A 27,283-nucleotide genomic window follows, 5' to 3' on the forward strand; every position below is an offset into this window, starting at 1 on the left:
TTATGACAAATTATACCAATTTGGATTCTGTTATTGGGCAAACTGAATTTTAAAAAATACAGTCAACCTAACAAATAAGCATTGGCTAATCCCCCAAAATGGGATCAGCTTAGGGTGCCATACTGTGATTATGAATGTCACAGTTTCTTTGCTAGAGTATCCATGTCTGTGTTCTCTTTACTCATAAGATCCAGACAGGTATGGGCATGTAAATCAGGTAGTTAATGCTAATGTGAGAACTTGGAATTTAATGATGAAAATGCTATGTGAACACTGTGGGTGGTGCTGGTTTAGTCACTAAGTCGTGTCTGACGCTTGAGACCTCACGGCCTGTAGCCCCGCAGCCTCTTCTATCCGTGGGATTTCCCAAGCAAGAATTCTGGAGTGGGCTGCCATTTCCTTCTCCGTATAAAACACTGTACCAAGCAGTAAAAAGTCACTGCTTCAGAAATTATCTGAATTATCCCTAAAACTCTGCAGAGTACAGAACACGGAGATTATTTACCACTTATGTTGTACGTCGTCTCTTCTAGAAAAGTAATTAAGGAAAACAGTAATAACCATCCCCCAAATCTGTACTAGTTTTATTTTTCTTGAGTTGTTTAATCAAATAAATATAAAAAATATAAAATAGAAAAAAAATAAGTTTCACTTTATTTTGAGATTTTCATCTCTCACCTATTACCAAGACTTTTAACTGCTTCCTGATCAACAACATTTAGTTTGTATTTACTTCTGCTTCATTTCTTGCCAAGGTTCCCAGTTCTGCTGCCTATTAGAGCCACTTGGTGAGGTTCAAAAATTCGGAAGATAGTTGGTAGGGAGGGCTTAGGGACTGAGAACTGGTGTGCCTGAAAGCTCCCCAGGGGATTCCAATGTACAGTCAGGGCAGTGAAGCAAGGGTTGCCCCTGCTGTTGTTGCTGTGTTTCCCTGCCTTCAGTCTTGCCTTCCTCTGATATCTTCCATATGCTGCCAGAATGACCTTTCTGTAACGCCAGCAGACTTAAATTCAAGCCTGAGTTATGGGGTGAAAGACTCAACATGATCTGCTCTTAAATACCTGACCTGCTGCCTCTTTGTTCTCTTTCCACTAGTTCTACCAAGCACTTGCTTTCAGCAAGCCTGCCTCCGCCTCTGGGCCTGGCACTCACTCCTCCCTTGCTCTGAAATGAACCCCCCTGTGTATCTGCCTGGAGAGCTGCATCTTCTCCAGGAAGCCTTTCCTGGCCTGCCAGCCCCTCTCTTCTGTCAGTGTTCGCAAAGCACAAGTCTACCGGGCTTTTGTTTTATGACTACTCATATCATTTTTTTTAGGTTTTCATTGGACGAGAGTTGCGTTAGTTTATACTGTACAGCAAAGTGCATCCGCTATACATATACGTACATCCCCTCCTTTGTTGCATTTCCTTCCCATGTAGGTCATCACAGAGCACTGAATAGACTTGTCTGTGCTACACAGTATCACGTTAGTTACCCATTCTGTACATAGTATCAGTAGTGCACACATGCTAATCCCAGTCTCCCAATGCATCCCATCCCCGCCTTTCCCCCTTATGACTGCTCATACTGCACTATCATTTTAGAACATATGACTCTCACCTTCATTAGACATCTTTTGAGCAAGGACTATGTCACGTTTGCCACTGAATCCCCCAAACTTAGCACACTGCCCAGCATATACTGGCATTTTGTATGTGCTGAATAAATGAATAAATAGCATATTATACTATTTTACTTATTGGGTCCACTGAAAAAAATTTCAGACAGTAAAGCATCTGCCTGCAATGCAGGAGACCTGGGTTTGATCCCTGGGTTGGGAAGATCCCCTGGAGAAGAGCATGGCAACCCACCCCAGGACTCTTACCTAGAAAATTCCATGGATGGAGGAGCCTGGCGGGCTCCAGTCCATGGGGTCACAAAGAGTTGGACATGACTGAGCAACTAACATACATTTATTTAATATTTAGTAACAGCAGTGATAATTACTTTAAAAACTAGTCTTTTAATTTGGCTATGAGTGAATTTTAAACGGGTTAAAGCCAAAGGAGAACTTTAATTAAATCCTCACGCGTACTCTCCTATTAGCAGCATCCCCAAACCACACATTTTCAGAATTACAGCCGTTGTATACTCACCTTGGACTCCGATAAGGGAAGGAAGCCCACTCAATGCCTACCACAAGTTGGCCTAACTTGGCTGCTCTCACTATGTGACATCTAACCCACAACTCTGGTGAACATGCTTACTTTGTATTTGCTTTCTGATCTGGAAGGGGTGGGAATATGTCCTTTTTTCTTGAAGGTTGTAAAGTGCTTGCACTGAGGACATGGCTTGGTGCTGGCATCAATACGGCCAAGTTCCAAGAAGTACTTGTATTTGATGGAGTCTTCATGTGTCAGGTTATAGACAACCATCGTTTCTTCCAGGAATTCAAAGCACTCAGTGATAGGGCATTTGATTTCCACTTGGCCAAGCTGTACCTGTGTGAAAGAACAAACGGGAGAGAAAAAAAAGGCACTGGTTACTACATTTCTCTTCCTTTTTCATATGGTAATGCTTACTTCATAATTATAGCAAAGGATTATCTGTCACTTTTCATGACTCTGTAGCATACATAATAAATGATAATCACTTTGGTACCCATGTCAGGTGATACCAAATAATTACTATATAACATTTCCAAAATGACTGATAGGGTATTTAAGCATTCTCTATCATTAAATATAATGATTATGAAATATGAGAACTGGAATGGGCCTACATTACAGGCTCACCCGGGAAGCAAATTATCATTCAATCCTCTGCAACCTGCAGGATGAGACAGCATTCAGACAATGAGCCACATAAAAGAACAGCTTGCATGAAAAGGTGTTTCAGATTTTTCAACCTTACTACAAAGTTCCTGCCAGGCTCCTCTGTCCACAGGATTTCCCAGGCAAGAATCCTGGAGTGGGTTGCCATTTACTTCTCCAGGGATACTGATTCCAGACCCAGGGATCAAACTCAGTCTCCTGCATTGCAGGCAGATTCTTCATCATCTGAGCCACCAGGGAAGCTCAAATTTTTCTCACCATAGCCTTACTCAGCACTAGACTTAGGGCACATTTAACTTTATGATGACCAAAATAAAATAGGCTTTTACTTCTATATGCAACATCCAATAGTCTAAAAATTATTGCGAAAAAGAAAAAACCCTTTCCCCTGACTTTCCCAGGTAAAGAACATATAACTGTTTCCATGTCATGAGAATCATACGAACAAGTAAGAAAATTAAACCAATCATAAAACTGTAAAAAAATCCCTCTGAGATCTGGCTGCTTCTGAAGTAATTTATAAAATGAACTCCTTCAAAGAACTACAGAGTTAGATTAGCAGAGGGGAGAGGGAATGTACTGGAATGACACATTTACTATTTATTTGATAGAGAACTCAAGAAATGGCTAGCATTAAAAATTACAGTATAAGATTCAAGTACAAAGCATGGACAGAATTAAGTTTCAAAGGATTTAAAGAAATAAACTACTTTTTAAGGATGACTTGGGCTTGTTTTCCATAAAGAGTAACAAAAACCCTTCACAGTCCTGGCATCATAGTCTCTTTTTGCCCATCTTAGGGTAGCAAAGGGAGGCAGTAAAAGCTCTAAATGGAAAACAACCCCAAACCATTTCTTTCTCACTTGGTGAACTTGACATTTTGAGGTGAAACTCATTGACCTTAATGAGAAAAGCCCACTATTAAGATGGAGAGAGGAATGCGAAAAAGTCACCTGATCTGGGGAAAGAAAACATCTATAATGAGCAATTAACAAGGACCCTAAGTTCATAGTAACTTTGAACTTTGCTGTTTATCTCAAGGAAAGGTAGGTAAGAAGCTACACTCTATAGGATGCCTGGGAACAACATATTTAACACCAGTAAAGAACATAAGCCAGACTGATAATCAAAAAAAATCTAACTTTGGATAAGCCACCTTATTAGTACTGACCTATTGAAATGTAAGTTTCCATATTATCTTCTGCTACTATTGTATAAAGATAGTCCAGAGATGCTTTTCAAGTATTAGCCCAAAGCAATTTTTTCTACTTTTTTGATGAGTCTGCTTATAGTTACAATCAGATCTTATTATTATACTTGTTAGTTATTACAACCCAAATTATGTTTTATATTAAATTATTTTCAGTTATAGCCGAAGTCAGAGGCTGTGCAGATAAACTGGGATCCGAACAAGAGGGCAGAGTATGAAGCCACCTTAGGAGTCTGAAGTAGACACCTATGAAAATTGAAAACTTCTGTTTTCTGCATGTGAAAAGACAATTTCTTTTCATTCTACACAGAAGAGTTCACTTGGTACATCTCAAGTGACTCCTGCTTACTGGGGAGCTGCATACTTGGGGGGAGTAAAAGCTGGAATATTTTACTCCCAGGTCAATGTTTAACCTCCCTTCCCTTGCCTCTAAGTTTATTTAAGTAAATAAATAGTAACGATGGAAGTAGTAATTTCACAGCCACCCCGGTAGTCAGGTCTTAAAGCATGCAGTACAGGGGCCAGACGATCCACGCAGCTCGACGGAGTGGGTCGTCTTGTCCCTCTGCCAGCAGCAGGAGCTCATATCACACTGGGACACCTTACTGTCTGAGGTCCAAACAAAGCCTCGTCTTCTTCACGCTTCTCAGATATCTGCCTGCAAGTCTACTCCATTCCCAAAGAACCGTTTCCTTTTGCTGCGCACCCTCTGCATTTTGCCTACTTCATACCTTCTCTTCTCTCTGAAAGCTCCAAAATCTCTACCCTGCTACACTGAGCCAAATGATCTCATATTTTATTAAACAGAAGCAATATGATAATGTCCCATGACCCTCCCACTACCAACTCTCCAATGCCTGTCCCCATCTTTTCTGTCTTCCCTTTTTCTTTTGTATTCTTCCCTTTTTATTAGCTTTTATGTTTTTCTTTATTTTAATTTTAATTTTATATTGGCATATAGTTGATTTGGGCTTCCCAGGTGGCACAGTGGTAAAGAGTCCACCTGCTAATGCAGGAGACGCAAGAGATGCAGGTTTGATCCTGAGTTGGGAAGGTCCCCTGCAGTAGGAAATGGCAACCCACTCCAGTATTCTTGTCTGGAAAATTTCATGGACAGAGGAGCCTGGTGGGCTACAGCCCATGGAGTCACAAAGAGTAGGACACGACTGAGCATGCAGCAAGAAGAATAGCTGATTTACAGTGTAGTGTTCGTTTCAGGTGTAGAGCAAAATAATTTAGTTATACACGTACATACATCTCGGAGAAGGCAATGGCACCCCACTCCAGCACTCTCGCCTGGAAAATCCCATGGACGGAGGAGCCTGGTAGGCTCCAGTCCATGGGGTCGCTAAGAGTCGGACAGGACTGAGCGACTTCACTTTCACTTTTCACTTTCATGCACTGGAGAAAGAAATGGCACCCACCTCCAGTGTTCTTGCCTGGAGAATCCCAGGGATGGTACAGCCTGGTGGGCTGCCGTCTCTGGGGTCGCACGGAGTCGGACACGACTGAAGCGACTTAGCAGCAGCAGCAGCAAACATCTGTTCTTTTCCAGATTATTTTCCCATGTAGGTTATTACAGTATTGAGTAGAATTCACTGTGTTATACAGTAGGCCCTTGCTGACTATTTCATATATAGTAGTATGTATATGTTAATCCCAACCTATTTTATCTGTCTTCCCTCCTTTTACAGCACAGAGCCTGAATCTACTTCCAGACTGCATGAGTCTCTCAAAGTGTCTATTGAGAATTCAAGTTTCCGGGCCCACTCGAGGCCTATAAAATGTGAATTATTGCTGGCAAGGTAATAATTGGAGCAATTACTCATACAAGTATTATTCATACTTCTTCATACTAACATCCCCTTTTTCATAATAAAACACTACTCATGAACTAGGCAATCTCGGGCCTGTACATGTCTATTTTTTTCAGAATTATTTCCTCAAAAGATCACTAAAAAATAATAATTATCATTGAGTAAAGTACATTCATTTATTTATTCAACAAGGTACATAATTCATCAATTCAAAGATGCATTTTTTCAACATTTTAATATTTCAAAAGGCAAGACTATCTTATAATTGATAGTATTTAACATTGTGCCATAGTTTAATTAGTATCATTTTAATTTTCTTAGAGACACATAATATAACACTGCATCCTACAACTGTATCACATCTTAGATTTCAACTGAAAGTGGTTTTTACAGGTTTGGCTTGTTATGATGGATTCTGGGGAAATGAGAAGACAGAGCGAGAAAGAGATACAGGGCTTCTATTGGAGGAAACACATGGTAAACAAGTAAATGGATCAGGTGGACTGGAATCCGTCTACCTATGAAGCAACGACACATCAAAGGAGGTATCTCCGAAGAGGTGACGGCTAAGAACGAAAGGGCCGGTCACGCAGAGAACTTGCAGGAGGGACTGAATGGCCGAGGGAACAAGGACATGGCTGCAGGGCACATGCTGCCGCGCCTGTGTGCAGGGAACAGAACCGAGCAACTGAACTCGCACGCAGTGAGCCAGAAGCGCGGGCCTCGCCGGCTGTGACCGGGAGTGTGGATCCTGCCCTAGGTCCACTATGAATCCCTGACTGGTTCTGTGAGGAGCAGTGACATCCCCTGACTTACATCTTACGAAGACGTCATCCTGGCTCTTCCCAGAGAATACACCGGACCAGAGAGGGCAGCAGTATGTCCTCTGGTTCTCTCCACCAGTGGCACTGGACTACTACAGTTATCCAGGCAGCACACGGCAGGTGACTGAACTAGGCAGCAACAGGTAGCCGGACATGAGATGCATTTTGGAAATGGAACCAATGGGGTCTGGTGATGAACCAGATACGGAGGATGAAGTAAAGGCAGGAGTCAAGAATTCCAGGTTGTTGGCTTGAAATAACCTGATGATTGGTGGGTGCTATTAATACTCACTGAGAATTTCTAATAAAACGCAGTTTACATGGATATGTGATACTTGCTGGAAATGACTCACTGCAAATTTAGTAAAGATTAATTCATCCACAAAACATAGATTAAATTCCTATAATATTACAGGTAAAGAACATAGAAGTCCAGGATATAAAGTAGCTTAAACCATGAATCCTACTCTCATGGAACTTGAGAATATAGTAATTAAATTTGTGTTGATAGCCTCTTCTAGTAATTTGGAATTTAGTGGTATTTAATTGGAGAAGGAAATGGCAACCCACTCCAGTACTCTTGCCTGGAAAATCCCATGGACAGAGGAGCGTGGTAGGTTACAGTCCATGGGGTCACAAGAGTCGGACACGACTGAGTGACTTCTCTTCTTCTTCTTCAATTCATTTTAATATTCTATCCCCAAATTTAAAAATTATTAGGAACACATATACATATGCACAAATCTTCAGATTGGTATTATGAGGCCTTAAGTACCCATGCTTCAGCTTGGTCAATTTTATTTTTTCTCTGCCCTGACCTTCTACAGTCTTCCCATATTATTTAGTCCAAATACCAGACATCATGTCATTTCACTCACAAATATTTCAATATAAGTCTAAAGAAAATAAGAAATCTTTAAAAAATATATAATCACTATACAAAATATTTTTTAAAGTGACAATAATTCTTTAATATCAACTTAGTTTCAGTAATGTCATCTAACTTCTATTTATAGGATTTTTTTGTACTTAGTATAATTAAAACAAAGGCCAAAATTTCTGTTGTGTTCAATGCTAATGCTACTATTTATATCACTGAAAAATAGGCTCTCCAAATCTGAACAAAAGCATGTCCATTCTTGAAGACAAAATTATTTAATTCTACAACAGTCTCCAAGGGCCTTAGTAAGAGACACAGTTACCCACTTAATGTTCAAGTTAGATGGCTAATGTGCCACTTGGGAGAACTCAAAAGTAATTCAGTGACACAGGTGAGGGAGACAACTGGAAAAGTGACAGATTAATTAATTAACTCTTCCAAAGAAAAAGACAGAGAAAACATAAACCTTGGACTCAAGGCTCAGTTTATCAAACGCATGGCTTACATGTTTCGATCTTGGTTTTGGTTGGTCATGATAGTATACGGCGTGCTTTATACAGTCTTTTGTTCACCTAAGACCAAGTGATTTCAGATTTCCTCTATCATTAAAAAGAAGCACATTAATGTGGCTGAAGGCTGAAAAAAAGAAAGCGAAGTCACTCAGTCGTGTCCGACTCTTTGAGACCCCACGAACTGCAGCCCATCAGGCTCCTCCGTCCATGCGATTTTCCAGGCAAGAGTACTGCAGTGGGTTGCCATTTCCTTCTCCAGGGGATCTTCCCGACACAGGGATCGAACCCGGGTCTCCTGCATTGCAGGCAGACGCTTTTACCGTCTGAGCCACCAGGGAAGTCCCTTAATGTGGCAGAGGAGAAGAGAATACAACAACGAACGCAGTAACAACAGTCATGAAATGTACGCAGCACCTCGTCTGTGCCAGGCATTGTTAGAAGCACTTTCTGTGCACTGGGCTTCTCCGGTGGCTCAGCTGGGAAAGAATCCGCCTGCAATGCAGGAGACCTGGGTTTGATCCCTCGGTTGGGAAGATCCTCCTGAGAAGGGAAAGGCTACCCATTCCAGTATGCTGGCTTGGAGAATTCTACAGTCCTTGGGGTCGCAAAGAGTCAGCCACAACTGAGCGACTTTCACTTTCTGTGCATTAATTACTTTGTGGAACACCATAAAGGCAGATTCATTTTTAGGTTCATGGATTTCTCCATAATTTTATCCTTAATGAGAGGAAGGTGGCTGCTTTACTGACAAGTATGCTCTTTAGCTGGCTCAGCAGATATTACAGATTTGTGCTAGCTGCCTTTGATAAAAATCACACTTAGACACATTAGGTAAAAATGCCAAGTAGCGAATACAAAGAAAGTAACTTAAAAAGCAACAGAGGAAAAAGATATCCCCACACAGAAAGCTTCAGCCCCAGGTGACTTGCTGGTAAATTCTACCAAGAACTTAAGGATGAAATAACACTGACACTACCCAACTACTCCTAGTGAATAATTATAGAAAGAGGGGGAGAGATCACTACTTGGGTTGTTTTATCAGGCCAGCATACTCATGATACCAAAATCTGATAAGGATATTGCAACCAAGAAAAACTACTGACTGATCTCTTTGTAAACACAGACACAAAAATTCTAAACAAAACATTAACAAACCAATCCAGATAATGCATGAAACAGATAATATAATCAAAGCGGGTTTATTCCAAGAATGCAAGGATGACAACATTCAAAAACCCATTACCATTAACTCACACATTAATAAAATAAGAGAGAAATATCATATGATTTTCTCAATAGAAAGAGGAAAGGTTATTTGATAAATTCAACATTCAGTTATGCTAAAATCTTAGCAAACTAGGAAGAGATGAAAACTTCCTTAATCTAATAAAGAGTATATATAAGAAAACCTACAGTAAACGTAATACTCCATGATGAAATATTCAAAGTTTTTTCTTAAGAATGGAAGTGGAGTGAGTATGTACTGCCACCATTACTAAACACTGACTAGAGCTAGCCAATGCAAGAGGAGAAAAAGAAAGCTGAAAATAAAATAGTAAGAAATAAAGACATAAAATCCCCCATTTCTTCCAGATTGAATAACTGCAGGCAGGTTCTTTCCCACTGTGCCACCTGGGAAGCCCTCTGGACCTTTCACTTTAGTTCAGTTCAGTTCAGTCACTCAGTCGTGTCCGACTCTTTGCGACCCCATGAATCGCAGCACGCCAGGCCTCCCTGTCCATCACCAATTTCTGGAGTTCACTCAGACTCATGTCCATCGAGTCCGTGATGCCATCCAGCCATCTCATCCTTTGTCATCCCCTTCTCCTCCTGCCCTCAATCCCTCCCAGCATCAGAGTCTTTTCCAATGAGTCAACTCTTCGCATGAGGTGGCCAAAGTACTGGAGTTTCAGCTTTAGCATCATTCTCTCCAAAGAAATCCCAGGGTGATCTCCTTCAGAATGGACTGGTTGGATCTCCTTGCAGTCCAAGGGACTCTCAAGAGTCTTCTCGAACACCACAGTTCAAAAGCATCAATTCTTCGGCGCTCAGCCTTCTTCACAGTCCAACTCTCACGTCCATACATGACCACTGGAAAAACCATAGCCTTGACTAGATGGACCCTAGTCGGCAAAGTAATGTCTCTGCTTTTGAATATGCTATCTAGGTTGGTCATAACTTTTCTTCCAAGGAGTAAGCGTCTTTTAATTTCATGGCTGCAGTCACCATCTGCAGTGATTTACTAGTTGCTACATGTTTCCCTTGCCCAGCATCTGTAAAAGCTGGAATTTACCAATAGCATTTGGTTGTTTAGAGGACTCTATGAGTTTATTTTTGGGGCTGCCCAGGTGGCATCAGTGATCAAGAATCCGCCTGCCAATGCAGGTAGATGTAAAAGACACAAGTTTGAACCTTAGATTGGGAAGATCCCCTGGAGGAAGGCACGGCAACCCTAGTATTCTTGTCTGGAGAATCCTCACGGGCAGAGGAGACTGGTAGGCTACAGTCCATAGGGTCGCAAAGAGTCAGACACAACTGAACTGACTTGGTAAATTCAGTCAATCCCGTACCAAAGATTAATAATCAGTATTACTCTAGTGGGAGAAGGAAGGCTTAAATTTTGTTTTACTCTGAGGTTTAATTTCAATTAAAAGGGGTAAGTGAAAATTTCAGAAACAACTTTAAACTTTAACAAAGAACTTACAGAGCTCACAAGAGACCTTTTATAACTTCTTTCCCTCCTCTTCATTGGTATCTTTTCCCTGACTTTCAAAATATGCTTAAATATCCTAAAAATGTCAAAAGCAAACAAAACCAAAAGCTGGTGGTTTAGTTATGGAAAACTATTTTGCCCTTCACAAATTCGTTTAACAAGTTTAACGCTTTTCTGAAAAGTGAAATAAGTAAAATTTTGCAAATACAGGTGACTTTGAGGATTTATGTATATTAGTGCCCAACTAGAGCCACTAACTCAAGTAAGGGCATATTTAAGGTAAAAGATCCAAGGAAAGGCTTTCTAGATGGTGCAGATGGTAGAGAATCTGCCTGCCAATTCAGGGGACACAAGAAATGCTAGTTTGGTCCCTGGGTCGGGAAGATTTCCCTGGAGATGGAAACGGCAACCCACTCCAGTATCCTCGCCTGGGAAATCCCATGGACAGAGAAGCCTGGCGGGCTACAGTCCACGGAGACACAAAGAGCCAGACACGACTGAGCACACATAGAGACGGTCAAGGAAAATTATTGCAAAACAGACATGTCAGCTCAGAAGGGCAGTGTAGTAGCTTCCCAGTTTTCTTCCTGCAAACACCAAGTAACTTTCATTCTCTCCTGGAAAATGTGTTTACCTAGGTGTGTGCAGGAAGAAAACTAGGAAATCTGTTTCCTAGATTTTTACCTTTGTTGCAACTGAGTATTCTCTTATTGAGAATATTCTTGTTGAGAAATAGTCTCTCTGTAGTTTTTACCTCCTTTCTCATCTTGTTTCTTTCTCATTTTCATTACTTTTACTTTGGTCCCTAAATCAGGCTCTCAAAATGACATTTTATTTTGTTTTTTAAAATTATTAGCTTTGGCTTTCTTGTCCTTTATATTGCTTTTTTCCCCTTTTAGTTTTCCTTTCTTTTGATTTTTACATTACTATTATGCTCTTCCTGCTTTTATTTGTTTCACTTTGTTATTCTTTTCCTAGCTTCTTCTGATCACTCTGTTTTTTTTCTTTTACTCTTTAGTAATGAATAGAGTTTTTGCTAGATTCCAAAAATTCTGGTATGAAATGTTCTCTCTTCATTATTTTCTAGGCAGTTTTTAATCCTTTTTTACTCCCTCTTTAAGTCTTTTTTTTAATTTCTATGTAGTTTTTTCAGTAACTTTTTTCTAAATTTATTTTCAACTCTACTTGATTATGAAAAAGGTAAACTATAAAAATCTTAAATTTGGAATATTTTTTCTAGCCAATTAAATAATCTTTTAAAATGTGTTTTGGACATTAAAATATTTAATCAAGAAAAGTAACATTCTATATAGATTTCTACGGGCTCATTTATCTCCTCAATCTGATTCTAAAACAGGAATACTGAAATTGCTTACTATATTTTTTTTTTTCAAATTACCTTTGCACTTCTAGGTTTTATATTTGACCGAAATGTTGTGTGGTACATATAGACTTATGACATATCTTCATAAATAATGGTCTCTGTATTTAATGTTTTTACATTTAAATTCTCCCTCTACCTCATCAGAAATTAATACTATCACTTCCTCCTTCTTTTGTAATTTTCCTCCTATGGCTCTGCTCTTTTCTTCTCACCTTAACTTCATTTTAAGTCACTTTATTGTAAATGATTCTATAGATTAATTCAATATTCAAGTATTTATTCTGTGCCTACCATGAACAAGGCAGTCTACTAGCTACTAGGGGGAATTTAAAGCTGAATAAACTACCTTCCAGTAATTCTCAGTTTATTAGGGGAGACAACATGGGCATACATAACCATGGTTCAGGCAGAGAAGCACAAAGGAGAAACAATTTTGACTGCTCATGGAAAGGAAGGCATTTTAGTTAAACCATGAAGAATGGAAAGGATCACAGTGAGTAGTTTTGACTATGCCTTATTTCTTACATTGAAAAATAATATGAAACACATATCTGATAATGTTAGGTAAGAAAACAGAATAAACATTGAATTTATATATTATAAAAATGTAAAAGCATATGCAAAAAAATACAAGCTGAGAGGGAAGAAGACAGAATTGCTAAAAATGGATTTCTCAGGCGGTGGAATTATTTTTTCTTATTTGATATTATAGTATATTTGTTACAGTTTTTATTATTCAGTAGTTTTTTATGTTTGCCTATGTGTTTTCTGTACTCCAATCGGTGATAGTTACAGAGTGGACTGCAACACCAGTAAAGTTAAACTTTGCATTGGTCCTGAAAACAAGACAGAGCACTGAGAATTATGGGTACAGGATTTTACTTATCAAAACTGAGTTATGAAGACCATTTTTGTTTCTGCACACATTTGGTAATCTAACTGTACAGCCTCTCCCACTGCACTGAATTCTGGGCTCTGTCCTTACCCTCCGCCGCATGCAGTGGAGAAAGCAGACATTTCCTCGGTCAACTAAACCCTGTGGGAATCTTATCCCACACGGTGCTGACGTCACCACAGCTAGTTCACAGAAAGGAACATTCCTTTCATGGAGCTCACATCAAGATAGTTTTTTAAAATATCTAGAAACCTTTCCTCCTGAAAATTGTGTAACAAATAGAACAACAAAAACCACTCCTTACGATATTACTTGTAAACCTGGAAGAAGTCCAAGTTTCACAAACTTTAAAAATACATGTTCTGTAGCTTTATTCACAGTCATTTTAATGCTTGGATTTTTTTTCCCCCCCTACAGGTTTTGGGCTTTCAGTATTGGCAAGCATCAATGCTTTCCTAGACGTTAAACCATGTTAACATAGTTTTTTAACTTAAAAGGAGCAATTTCAACAGAGCTTTTTCATGCCAAAACAAAGTATCTTTGTGCACCACTCACTCAGTTCTAGGAATAGTCTGTTAACTACCTGGAGTTTCTAGATTCGATAAAGAAAAATATAGTTCCTTTCCTGGTTTCTATTCATCATTTTCAGATATAAAATACTGCTAAGTGTAGAGTGACCAAATTTTCCTTTATCTCTCAGGAACAAAGTTAAAGTGTCTAAGAATATGAAAAGAGAAAAAACATATGTATTTTTTAAAAACTCTTCTGATGTTTGAGTTTTAATACCTCCAAAATAGGGGAAAATCTCATCCTAGGAGTATAGAAATCTCTTTTTAAAAATGTGATTGGCTAGAGACGTAACCACAAAAACCAGCCTGGTGAATGAATATACTATAACCTCTCATAGAAAAGTTTTGTGGTTAGACTGAAAAAGGGTTGGAATACCTGAAATACCCAGTGTTAAATGCCTTGATTTACTTCAAGTGTATCTTATAAAATCCCACCCTGCTTCAACTGAGCTTCTTCACTTCTTTAGGAGACGCTAACACAAGGATAAAAACCTCTTGACTTTGCTGCCAGCCAACAAGGTCAATATTGCTCATGCATTAGCACTGAGACAGCTCAAATGAGAGAGGGTCTTTGATTGAAATAACATTCACTTAAGAAAATTAGCTAAGATAACGTTTATAGAGGAAGATGGTAAAAATAGAGACCACATCAAAAGACTGTAAGCTGTACGGAAAGAATAGAACACATCACCACATTTTTACAGAGAAAATAATCCTAAGTAAAAATGAAAGACAAGTTGTTTTTAAAACCCTTACTCCTCTCTCTTGTAAGCCAAACATAGGAAAAAGTGTAAAGGGAGAATAATAATACAATTTACACATTTTAGAAAGCTTTTATACACACCATATATTATACTAAAGTGAAAGGGAAAGTCGCTCAGTCGTGTCTGACTCTTTGTGACCCCATGGACTATACAGTCCATGGAATTCTCCAGGCCAGAGAACTGGAGTGGGTAGCCATTCCCTTCTTCAGGCATCCACCCCAAGAATCAAACCCAGGTCTCCCATATTGCAGGTGGTTTCTTTACCAGCTGAGCCACAAGGGAAGCCGAAGAATACAGGAGTGGGTAGCCTATCCCTTCTCCAGGAGATCTTCCCAACCCAGGAATTGAACAGGGGTCTCCTGCATTGTAAACGGATTCTTTACCAACTGAGCTATCAGGGAAGCTCTTTATGTATATATATTAACACTTCTGTATTAGTATTATTTTCAGTTTTATTATACATTCTTACCTCAGTTTTACATGGAGTAACAATAAATTTTGCCATTACACATATTCTAGAAATTAAATCCTCTAGGAACTACACAGATTGCATATATATCAAGGAATCTTAGCCTGGGGTCCTGAGATTATCTTTTACTCTTACTTTATTATTACTCTGTGAAAACAAGGCTACTGTACTATGAATATGGTTTTTCGTATTTAAAGTTTTTCATCCAATAAAGGAGATAGATTTAGGCAAGGATCATCATTTCCCACTTGCACCCACCCCAATCCCACTCTGTTCTATGAAGTAAAAGGTCACCCAGGGAAGCAATGAAATTCCTAGACAAGTTTAGGGGCTGCACAAGGAAACCTACTTCCTAAAAAGACTCAATGGATAAACACTGAACTTTCTTTTTTTTCACTTTGAGAATGCTGTTTAGTATTTGTTTTAGTCTTGTGCTCTCCGCACAGGAATGCCCAGTGCCTTCTGTCATTCTTTCTAACACAGGAAAGTGGAGCACTGATGGCATGTTCACGCTCTACAGTAAAGCCTTAAACTGTAAACCTTCCAGAAACTTCTGGTATTGTCAGAGTGAACTGAATGATGGTGATGACGATAGCAGCAGCTAACTTTTATTGACGCTTTAATCCAAACCTAATCACTGTCAGAGCCTGTACACATTGTCATTAAGCCCCTGCTGATGCTGATCCAGACTTGGCAAAATCAGTCACTCAGAATAATAACACCATGTTGCTAGTGCCCACTGAGAATTCTTAAATGCTTAATCAGACGCAGTACATGCCTTTCTAAACATGATACTTGGACGAGCATAAGGGTTAGCTGTACCCCTCATCTCCCCCCTCACACAGTCCGGTAGACAAGCAGATGGTCCCCATGTGTGTCTGGGTTGTCATCACTAAGCGGCAGCCCCTCTCGGGGTCCCTCGAGGTCACGCCTTCCTCACCTATGAACCATTGCCAACGTCCACCTCCTCCTCAAGGCCTCACTCCAACTTTCTCTTTGCAACTGACCCACATGCAATCCATAACCTCACTCCCACGTGACACAGTAAAATCTAATGTGGTCAGATGAGAACCCCTTCAACTTTCAGTTCCCCATCAGCTGTCCTCTAACCTTTCTTCCTCTTTGGTAGAAAGAAGGACCTGCTGAGCGTCCCAAGATCAGTATTAGTGCCTGCCTTGTCAGGATCTCTCCTCTCTCTGGAAACTTAAGACAGTCGAGCATATGCACATGGTCAAGTTTCTCCCATCATAAAAGCAAAACGAAATAAAAACGCCTTAGGACCCTACATGCGTCAGTCTCTACATCTCGGTCTCCCTCCATTTTCAACCAAGCTAACTGAAAGACTGTCTAAGGTTTTTGTCTCCCTGTCCACATTTAAAAACTCACTATTATCTGGCTCACTCCTCCACTTTAGGTCTCTCTCTACAAACAAAAGTACCAGTGACCTTCTCGTTCCTAACTGCCCTAGTGAATAAGGATTATTTATTTACTCACCTCTGCAGCACGGTCCCTGCTGACCTCTGCTTCTTTCTTGACCCCTAGGACACCACGTTCTCAGGTTCTTGGTACTTCCTTCTGTCCCTTTGGTGAATTCTTCCTATTTCTGTCTCTTAAAACTTCCCGAGTTTCCAAGGTTCCATTTATTACAGATGGTCCTCTGAGTGTCTTTCCTCCACTCCCATTGTTTCAACTCCATACAAATGCTGACGGATCCCCCCACCCCATAAACCTCCAGCCCAGATTTCTCTACTGAGCTTCTGATAACCACATGCAATCCCCTACTTGATGTCTCCACTCATACACCTCAAACTCAGCCTAAAGCCAAACTCATCACCTCCCCATCCATCTCTCCCTGACAGACCACCGTCCTTCATTTGCTTATCACAGTGAGTGGGGCAGAAACCGGAAAACAAAGTATTCTCTCTTCTGACTTTTCTTTGCCTCATCTCTCCCCCTACCAATCAGTCAACAAAATTCCATTTTATTCACTTTATTTTTTTTTAATTTAAATTTTATTTTTTTACTTTACAATACTGTATTGGTTTTGCCATACATTGACATCAGTCCTCCACAGGTGTACATGAGTTCCCAACCCTGAACCCCACTCCCACCACCCTCCCCATATCATCTCGCTAGTCTAGGTTCGATACAGGATACAGGATGCTTGGGGCTGGTACACTGGGATGGCCCAGAGAGATGATACTCACACTTTAAAGAACCATTTATGTCTCTGGATCTCCACTGCCACTAAGTTTGCCCTGGCTCTGGAACACCCTTTTTAAAACACACTCCACTAATGACATTCCACGACACTCCACGCCACAGTCATGGCACTCCAATAATTAAAATTTTAATAATACCTTTGTGCCTAGGATGAAGTAAAAAAACAAAAAAAAACCCTAGTATGTGAAATAAAGATTCAATTAATGATTTGATTTTTCTGGATTCTCTGTTGCCATTGCCCCATCACAGCCTCTGTCTATCATACACTGGTTTGCCTCTAGCACCTGCTGCTCCTTTTACTTGGGACATGATTTATACACATGTGTCTTGCCTAAATTCTGCAGGTCTTAGCTTATTTGTCAAATCTGTAACAGCCTGTGCTCATTCCTGTCATTTTATCTATCCTAGAGTGACTGCTTGGTATTTTCCATTATCCTATAAAATTTTTTGAGGGTAGGGATTATGCATTTATTCTTACATCTCACATACCTCACTCACTACCTAGCACAGGGTAGGTGCTTAATAAATATTTGCTAAAATTCAAAAAGAGATTAATATAGCTAGTGTTGGTTTTCTAGGTAGTATTCAGATCTCCAACGACACAAAGGTAAGGATCCAGGAGGGAACAAAGACAGAGACGACAATACAGAGCATGGGTGCAGCCTCAATTATAGGGGAGGAAAGGTGATTTTGTTTGCTCTGTCTAGTGTATAACATAGCCTTGGAGGTAGAATAATTAATGTCCTGTTCTAGATCATTCTAAGGGACTCTGGGAGTGAGGGAGGGGGTTGACAGTCAGATTAGCCTTCATCAGTAGTTCTAAGAACATACAAGTGATTGGTTGTAACTATCAGGGCAGAGAACTCAGGTGGGCTGAAAGCACAGCCTTCCTTATGGGGAACAGACACATCCTTGACGGGTCACAGGCTCAGCTATTGTACCCAGCATGTTAATGGAAAGAAAAAGGGCTGGGATGTAGGGAAGGAAACACTTCGGGGCCTCTCTGTTGGTCAGCCCATCCTTCCTAGTCCAACGTCTCTAAAGTGATCCTAGGCTCCTCTGATTAAAGGGCAATGAGTGTTTCGTTTTTTGGCTCTTGAATGTGCTTTCAAGCTCCAGTTGCCAAAACTTTTTAGCTGACCAAAATTTCACTGGACTCTTACTACATAAAATGGAACTAAGTTTTATCTGAGCTTCCCTGGTGGCTCAGATGGTAAAGAATCTGCCTCCAATGCAGGAGACCTGGGTTCGATCCCTGGGTCAGGAAGATCGCCTGGAGAAGGGAATGGCAACCCATTCCAGTAGTCTTGCCTGGAGAATTCCATGGATTGAAAAGCCTGGCGGGCTCCAGACTAACACACACGTTTTATCTAATTGTTGAAGAATCTCATCATTTTGAGACAGAACAGAAACATACTTTTTCTCTCTAAACCCAACAAGTCTGCTTCATTCCTCACTTTATAGAACCAAGTGGAAAAGAGGTATCAATCATACTGGGGGCTGGAGCATGGAGAAGTGTTTGTTTCCTTTATAGAGGAAATGGGGAAAACAGAAAAAGGGGGAAAATAAGATTTTGTCTTATCCAAATGTGAACAATATAAACATTTTCATATACAACCTTCTAGAATGCACTGCAAGCCTTCCCTGATAGCTAAAGAATCCACCTGCAGTGCAGGAGACCCCAGTTCGACTCCTGGGTCGGGAAGATCCGCTGGAGAAGGGATCAGCTACCCACTCCAGTGTTCTTGGGCTTCCCTTATGGCTCAGCTGGTAAAGAAACCAAATTTATTCTGTGTTCAGTCGCTCAGTCGTGTTCAATCCTTTGAAACCCTATGAACTGTAACCCACCAGGCTCCTTTGCCCATGGAATTTTCCAGGCAAGAGTACTGGAATGGGTTGCCATTTTCTTCTCCAGGGGATTTTCCCAACCCAGGGATCGAATCTGCATCTCTGGCGTCTCCCACATTGGTGGGTGGATTCTTTACCACCACCGAGCCACCTGGTAAGTTACTTGCTTTCAGCGCTGCTACCAGAAAAATTGCATTGTTTCACATCTCCTTGCTTCTGCCGTTGTTCCCTGTTGTTGGATACTTTAAAAACAACATCTACTAATTGAGAAAGGTTCATTTCAAATACATCATCTAATTTCTGTAATTTTAAAAATTCTATATGCACTCTAAATTCAATTTGGTGTCTTGCCTTTCCACATAACACAACAGGAGCATTTTCCGTGTTATTATCAGTTATAATCATCATTTCGAAATGCTGTATAATATTTCAGAAAGTAGAAAACCCACAGTTAACCTGCAGAGGCTGTTTCCAATTTTACACTATTATAAGTACTGTGGTGATGAATAACTTTATGCATGAAGCTTCTTCAGAGTATTTCTGTAGGAGAGATTCCCAGATTGGAATTACTGGGTCAAAGAACATGATGACTATGACTCTTTGACACATATTGCCAAACTGCTCTCCAAAAGCTGTATTTATTTACAGTCCACGATAGTAACCATTTTTCCACAACATGCTCTAATGAGTACCATAGTTTAAAAAAACAAGCTTGCAAAGTAAACAGCATTTGAAGACCTCTGATACTTTCACCTTTAATGTGATAAGCAAAAAAATGGCAATATTTTTCTTTCCGTGTTTGTGGTTTAAGCTTTTTTTTTTTTTTTTACTAATTATAATCTTTAAGATACACATCTGTATATTTATGTGTTGTTTTCTCCTTTCCTGTGAATCTTCTGGCCAGGTGCTGACCTGTAGTAGGTTGATGATCTGTACATACTACTCAGCATTCACGGAGATTATATAATACTCCATGTGAAGTAAGAATAGTTTCCACCAAGAGGGGCCAAAGCAACAAGCCTGTATCCAGAATGCAACTCTGAACAGATGTTTGCTTGGCAGCCTAGCTACAATAATTAACATCGGAAAACAGGGCAATTAAAAAAAAAACACATACAACCAGATCTCACATCTATGAATCATGGTTCTGTAAATGTCCCAAACCATCTGGATGCCTGGGCTGTAAGCCTCCATTTTGACAAGAGGCCTCTGAACACCAAATGCTCTTAGGATATTGTTGGTTGTCCCCTAATTCACTCCTCATCCTCTGCCTTTTAATAATAGATACTGATGTAACTGTCTCAAGCCCTCTCTCCCTGGATTATATACTTCTCCTAGGCACATACCACATTTTATTTATCTCGGTAGCCTAGGGAGAACCAGGACCCTGCCTCGTATACAGTAAGCACTTTGTTTATTGAAATAAACTGAGATAGAATAATCAAAGCCTTGGCAGATGTCTGACTCCAAGCCAGAGGGTGTCTCTTAATTGCGCTGGTAGTTGTTTATCGTCACGATAAACAGCTCTGACGAAAGTCCTGCTGAGGGTGAGAAGTCTGGCACGGGAAACACACAGCAGCGTTGCTTGTGAAGAACAGCATAAAGAGGGAACAGCCCTTGGCTTCCGAGGCAGGTGGAACACCTTCACAGCACATATGGTGCTTGCCCAGGTTTGCTGGTTCTCCATAAAGCTGACTGAGCTAGCAGGCAAACAGGGACTTCTATTTCTTGCGCAAAATGGAAACATACTATTAACTTAATATATATTATTTTAGCTAAGGATTACTCATTTTCCCAATAAAGCAATGGTGACAGGCAATTGTCAAAGAGAAAGAGAGACAGGCGTCCACCTGAATCAGCAACCTAGACAGATTTTCATTTTAATGTCTCAATATTCTTTGATCACGTATTTTCAAAACATTTAACTAACATCTATCCCACATTTTAGGAAATATGCTAATTGCCTCCAATCCACACCATTTCTCTTGCAAAATCAAAACCTTCACTCAGTCTGTACTGGCGAAAAGCTTGCTAAGGCACTTGTTAAAAAAAAGAATGCACGGCATCATCTGTGCTTCAAATGACTTCTTTCCAGCTTTCAATTATGAAACATTTCCAAGTCTGTCTTTCTTGCTTCCTCTCTTTTTTTCTCTCTCTCTCTCTCACACACACATATATGTTTCATCTCTTTTTTTTTTTTTGCTTAACCACCTAAGAGAATAGGGACATTATTTTTACTTAGTCGAAATATAATCATTTCACAGGGAAAGATGCACAGATAAAATATTCCTACCCAACACATATTCTATATTCATATTTCCCTAATTGTCCCCCAAATGCAATTACAAAAAAATCACTGAGGATCCAGGCAAGGATCATACAGTCCATTCTGCTGTCATTTCTCTTTCTGTTTTAATCCTACCGTTTTTTAAATAAGACAATTTGTTATTAACACACTGAGAAATTCAGGCCAATTGTTTTGCAGAACGTCTCACAATCTGGCATTGTTTACTATTTCCCCATAAGCAAATGTGACTTAAACATTTTGGGTGATGCGTCCTTCCCATGGAGTCAGGTGAGACGCACATACTTTCAGTTTACACCGTTGTTGGTGGTGACGTGTTTAACCACTTGGTTATGGTGACGCCTATGCCAGCTTTCTTTAAAAGTTCTTTTCCCCCTTGTAATTAATCAACTCTCTGATTGGTACCTGACCATAAGACTATTTTATTCCCCCTCAAGCAGTTTACTCAATAGTTTTACCATCCATTGATGGTATTGAATCAGTATTGTCTTGGGGACTGCAAAATGGTAGTTTTTCTAGGATTCCGCTGGCATTTTTCTTAAAAAGAATCCTTCACACTAGTTAAAACATAATATAGACCTATAGATTTATAAATTACAGATTTTTTAATTCATTGTGTTATAATCCATTGTGCTGTGCTTAGACACTCAAGTGGTATCCGACTCTGCGACACCATGGACTGTAGCCCACCAGGCTCCTCTGTACAGGGGGATTCTCTAGGCAAGAATACTGGAGTGGGTTGCCATGCCCTCCTCCAAGGAATCGCCCCAACACAGGGATCAAACCCAGGTCTCACGCATTGCATGCAGATTCTTTACCGTCTGAACCACCAGGGAATTTCCATCATTCAAATAGTTCCAAATTTGGCCATTGGGGACCTCTTTAAGTTAGTGTCCTTTTGAGAAGCCTGCATTAGTCTTGAATTAATTCCTTGTTTTAGAGCTGGAATGAGATAACTCTCCAAAGAACCCTGTTCTTTTAGTGGGAAATATTTATCTTGAGATCAAGATCCAAGCTTCAGATACTCTCATTTCTCCTAAGGTATCACTGTCTCCAGACTCTTTCAGTCATCAGAGTTGTTAAATATACATACATATATAATTTTATATATTTTAAAATACATATTATTGAGTTTTTCTTTATTTTAAATCAGTATTTCATACTGATGTCTCCCCTTCTAACCCAATGCTACAAGGGGTCTTTCTCACTTTCTCTCATTCCATACTTGTAACTCTCTTCTGGTCAGAACACTGATATAACATTTATTTACATGCTTTATCTTCTAATACATAAATAAGAATTTCCTAATTACAGTATCAACCCACTCCAGCATTCCTGCCTGCAGAATCCCATGGACAGAGGAGCCTGGCAGGCTACAGTCCATAGGGTTGCAAAAGAGACACTTCTGAAGCGACTTAGCATCCACAATTACAATATCAACAAATTAGCAACAACAAACCACTACAGAAAGAGCAGGATTTATTTGAAATTCTCCTTCTACTCATAATATATCCTACTAACCACACACTCAGAGCACCAAGTGGATTAATATTTCTTCTGTATCTTTATGCTATTTGATAGATAGTTATCCCCTTTGCTTCTGTTCATATTCTATCTTCAAGCTTGCTTTAAAAAAATTCTTTTAAATTTAATTTTATTTTTGATAAGTAAACATTAACATGGTTCACAAGTCAAAGCTATATGGAGAGGCACACACCTACTCTACCACCTTCCACCCCACTCCTGCCCACCTCTGCTGCGGCTACTGCTGCTAAGTCGCTTCAGTCGTGTCCGACTCTGTGTAGCCCATAGACGGCAGCCCACCAGATTCCCCCGTCCCTGGGATTCTCCAGAGGTAACCATCTCACTGTGTCTCGTGTATCCTTCTTACGTTTCTTTATGCAAAAACAGGCAGATACAGTCACATATCACAAGTTTCTTTCTGTATTTTTCCCTAAAGTATTTTCAGTCTAGTTGGGGAGACAGAACATTCCCACATAAAACGTTAACTAAAGAATACAAGGCAGAATAGTGGTGGCAAAATAATCCAGAAAATACATGCACTAGTACTAAATGCTCTGGTGGTTTTCTTTAGTGCATCTCTAAGAGGTATTCCACGGCAGATTTCAATGATCAGTTTACTTCTGCAAGTATTTAAAAAGCTATCAACATCCAGAGCCTTGTATCACCAAAGACATAGTACAGTAAGAATAACGTTTTCAAAATTAGCTAAAGCAAGTTTTTGCCATTATTTGCACTTATTCTTAATCATCAAATGAGCACTAACAATGTGTCATGCACACAACAAGAAGGAACAGTTATTATACAAAAGACACTGGAAATCATGAAAACCCACCTCAGAATTTTTTAGACATTTAGCAATAGAAGGAGATACATGCTAAGGGGGCTTCCCAGGTGGCCCCAGTGGTAAAGATCTGCCTACCAAAACAGGAGACAGCAAGAGATGTGGGCTCAATCCCTGGGGTGGAAAAATTCTCCAGAGTAGGAAATGGCAACTCACTCCAGTATTCTTGCCTGGAAAATCTCATGGACAGACGAGCCTGGCGGACTACAATCCATAGGCACGCAAAGAGGCAGATACCACTGAACAACTGAGCAAGTACACGTCTCCATATATAAAATATTTATGTGTGTATGTATGTACATACACATGGTATATGATGTCACAGAAGGTGACTGCAGCCATGAAATTAAAAGACGCTTACTCCTTGGAAGGAAAGTTATGAACAACCTAGACAGCATATTATAAAGCAGAGACATTACTTTGCCAACAAAGGTCCATCCAGTCAAAGCTATGGCTTTTCCAATAGTCATGTATGGATGTGAGAGTTGGACTATAAAGAAAACTGAGTGCCAAAGAACTGATGCTTTTGAACTTTGGTGTTGGAGAAGACTCTTCAAAGTCCCTTGGACTGCAAGGAGATCCAACCAGTCAATCCTAAAGGAAATCAGTCCTGAATATTCACTGGAAGGACTGATGCTGAAGCTGAAACTCCAATACTTTGGCCACCTGATGCAAAGAACTGACTCACTGGAAAAGACCCTGATGCTGGGAAAGACTGAAGGCAGGAGGAGAAGGGGATGGCAGAGGATAAGATGGTTGGATTATATCACCTACTAATGGACATGAGTTTGGGTAAGCTCTGGGAGTTGGTGATGTACAGGGAAGCCTGGTGTGCTACAGTCCATGGGGTCATAAAGAGTCAGACATGACTGAGTGACTAACTGGACTGTGTGTGTATATATGTGTGTGTGTGTATATATATATGTATATATATATAATTTTTCCCCCTTCATGGGTTTCCCAGGTAATGCAGTAGTAAAGAATCCACCTGCCAATGCAGGAGATGCAAGAGATGTGGGTTCAATCTCTGGTTTGGGAAGATCCCTTGGAGTAGGAAATGGCAATTCACTCCAGTATTTTTGCTTGGAAAATTTTATGGACAGAGGACCCTGGCAGGTTACAGTCCATGGGGCCACAAAGAGTCAGATGCATCTAAGCATATATATGCTAACAGCTTATTTTAAAATAGAATGCACAAGCTAATTTTTTACTTTAAAATTGAAAACTTAAAGAGTTCTCATAAGTAACTCTAACTGGCCTTAGAAGTAAAAAGCATTATTAGTGCCATGACCTTAACTGGAAATTGATTAACTATCCAGACACAATCATTTCTGGCTTTAAAGGTTAGTTTAAGTAAGCTTAATTAAGTAAAGCCAAAGTGTTATTCAGATGCAATCTGCTTTCCCATAGCTTATCAAAAATTTAATGGATTAGAGAGCCAAATACACCTGTACTAAAGTAGCATTAATAATACCCATCATCAATAATATGTACCAAGCACTCTACCAAATGCTTTGGATGCATCCTTTTGTTCTCTAACATTCATAGAAGGTTATTTTATTGTTACAATCATCATCTCCATTTTGCAAATGATGAAACTAAATCTTCTTAAAAGTTAAGTAGCTTTCCCAGGGTCAGAGAGGAATACAATACTGTCTTTGCAACTGAAAAATTAGAGTTAGGTAAGTCACTTGTGTGTGTCTGCCCACTCTTTTTACATCACATTATACTTGTGTGTTGTTTTTTAAAAAAATCAAACAATTCTTACGAAGTAAATAAAAACAGAAATCCAACTCTAATCTTTATGCCTGGGAGGCATATCGTTTTTAACATAAGTCTTTCTTTTGTTTTTACTTTTTTGTTCCTAGAAAATATGTTTATGCTCCTAATATTCAAAGATTAGAATTCAGAACTTCCCTACTTTTCTCATCATTTTACTTATTTCCGTCCTTCCTGTCAGGTTATAACACAAGTTTTTGTTAATTAAAAATTCATTAAAAAATATGTAACTATATGTGATACTATTTACAACTGACCCTAATATTTTATTACAATGTCATTTCATTTTTCACGTAACTATTCCATTTCTAGGGCTTATCATCTTTATTTATATTTTTAACCTTTTTATATCCCCATTGCTAACGTTTCTGAAAACTCTCCACTCTTACAAACTTCCCTGGAAGATTCTTTTGCACATCATCAGACGAGCCACTTTATCAGGTTCCATTTCTTCTTTCTCAGAGCATGCTTTCTGAAGCCCTTTGTGCTTCTCCAATATGGACTCTTGCTAAGCTTGCCACTTTCCCCTTATGTTGGAGCTATAGCTTCCTGGAGTCCATGTCACCACTCTCTTGCTTCATTTTCCCCTGTTTCACTGAAGAACACCTCCATGGAGGAGTTATGCCATCCACATGTCAGAGTGAGAGAGGAAGAAGCTGATGGGGGCATCCCTGAGCCGCCTCACTGGCAGACTGCACTGCTGTAATCAGGTGGCAAGCTGCCTTTTTGCTGGGAAATCACCATGTACCTGTAGGCTTAGGTATCTTCCCTGGAGCTATGCCCTTTCTTTAGAGAAGAACTCTCTGGCTTTTTGCCTGGAAGCGTATGTCCAACAGTCAGAGCTGGAACATGTGGCCAAACGAGGTGTGGGGGATTTGATGCCCTTTATCTGGACATGAATGCAGATCTCTACTCTCAGTGCAGTGCCTCTCTCTTATCACACTGGGTCTGCAGCACCCCTGTCAGACCTCTGATCACTCTGGGAGAGGGGTAATCACCTCGCTGTGCAAGGTTCAGAAAGGTGGGGCGGGGGGGGGGGGGATTCCTACTCTTTATTCAGATCCTCAACTACTCCCACCACCTTCAGCCCCACAACGCACCACCATCTTAAAGTATCCTGAGGCTTTCTATTCTAAAGACTTTCTGAGATTAGCTGGTGCAGACTAACCTTTTTCCTTTTTTAACCATCTAAAGTTTCAACAAGTTCTAAGTCAGGTATGTCTTCATCCACTTTCTCTTTCTAAAAATGGGTCTGGATTTCAGGTCCACAGTTGTCTTATCCCTCATTCTCATTGTCCTCCTGAGCTGAAACCCAAGTTTGGTGAATGCTAATATGTTTGGAATGCTTTCAACTAAAACAAACAAGATGTAATGTTTTCAATGAAAATTCTTGTATTCAAGTAGATGTGACCTTGAAATAATACAATGAGCTCATTCTGTTGTATCAAAATGAGGTATGAATTAGATCAAGCTTTGGGGAAAAAAGGGTAAATAATTCTAATTTTTTATACAATACCAGTGACCCCTGCATTTCCAGCAAGTCACTTGATCTTATGAAAATAAAACTAATTATAAACTTTCCTCAGATGTAAAATGAAAAGCTTAACTGAGAAGTTATTTAAAATACTGTAAAAAAACACAGATATAATGTGGTAGCACTTTTTGGTTCTGTACTTCATTCAGTTCAGTTCAGTCGCTCAGTCGTGTCTGACTCTTTGTGACCCGATGAATGGCAGCACGCCAGGCCTCCCTGTCCATCACCATCTCCGGGAGTTCATTCAGACTCACGTCCATCGAGTCCGTGATGCCATACAGCCATCCCATCCTCTGTCATCCCCCTCTCCTCCTGCCCCCAATCCCTCCCAGCATCAGAGTCTTTTCCAATGAGTCAACTCTTCGCATGAGGTGGCCA

General features: G+C 40.0%; 1 protein-coding gene across 2 annotated transcripts in view; it reads right to left on the reverse strand.

Annotated features, from left to right (window-relative positions):
- The window catches only part of RNF217 (ring finger protein 217), a 118,511-nt gene that overhangs the window by 38,008 nt on the left and 53,220 nt on the right, over window positions 1-27,283 (reverse strand). For both annotated transcript variants that reach the window (XM_052645733.1, XM_052645732.1), the window contains exon 2: window positions 2,248-2,481. In XM_052645733.1, the coding sequence (XP_052501693.1) occupies window positions 2,248-2,481 (234 nt within the window). The remainder of the gene's footprint in view (window positions 1-2,247; window positions 2,482-27,283) is intronic.

This window comes from Budorcas taxicolor, chromosome 9, assembly GCF_023091745.1.
Source record: "Budorcas taxicolor isolate Tak-1 chromosome 9, Takin1.1, whole genome shotgun sequence".
Classification (NCBI taxonomy): Eukaryota; Metazoa; Chordata; class Mammalia; order Artiodactyla; family Bovidae; genus Budorcas; species Budorcas taxicolor.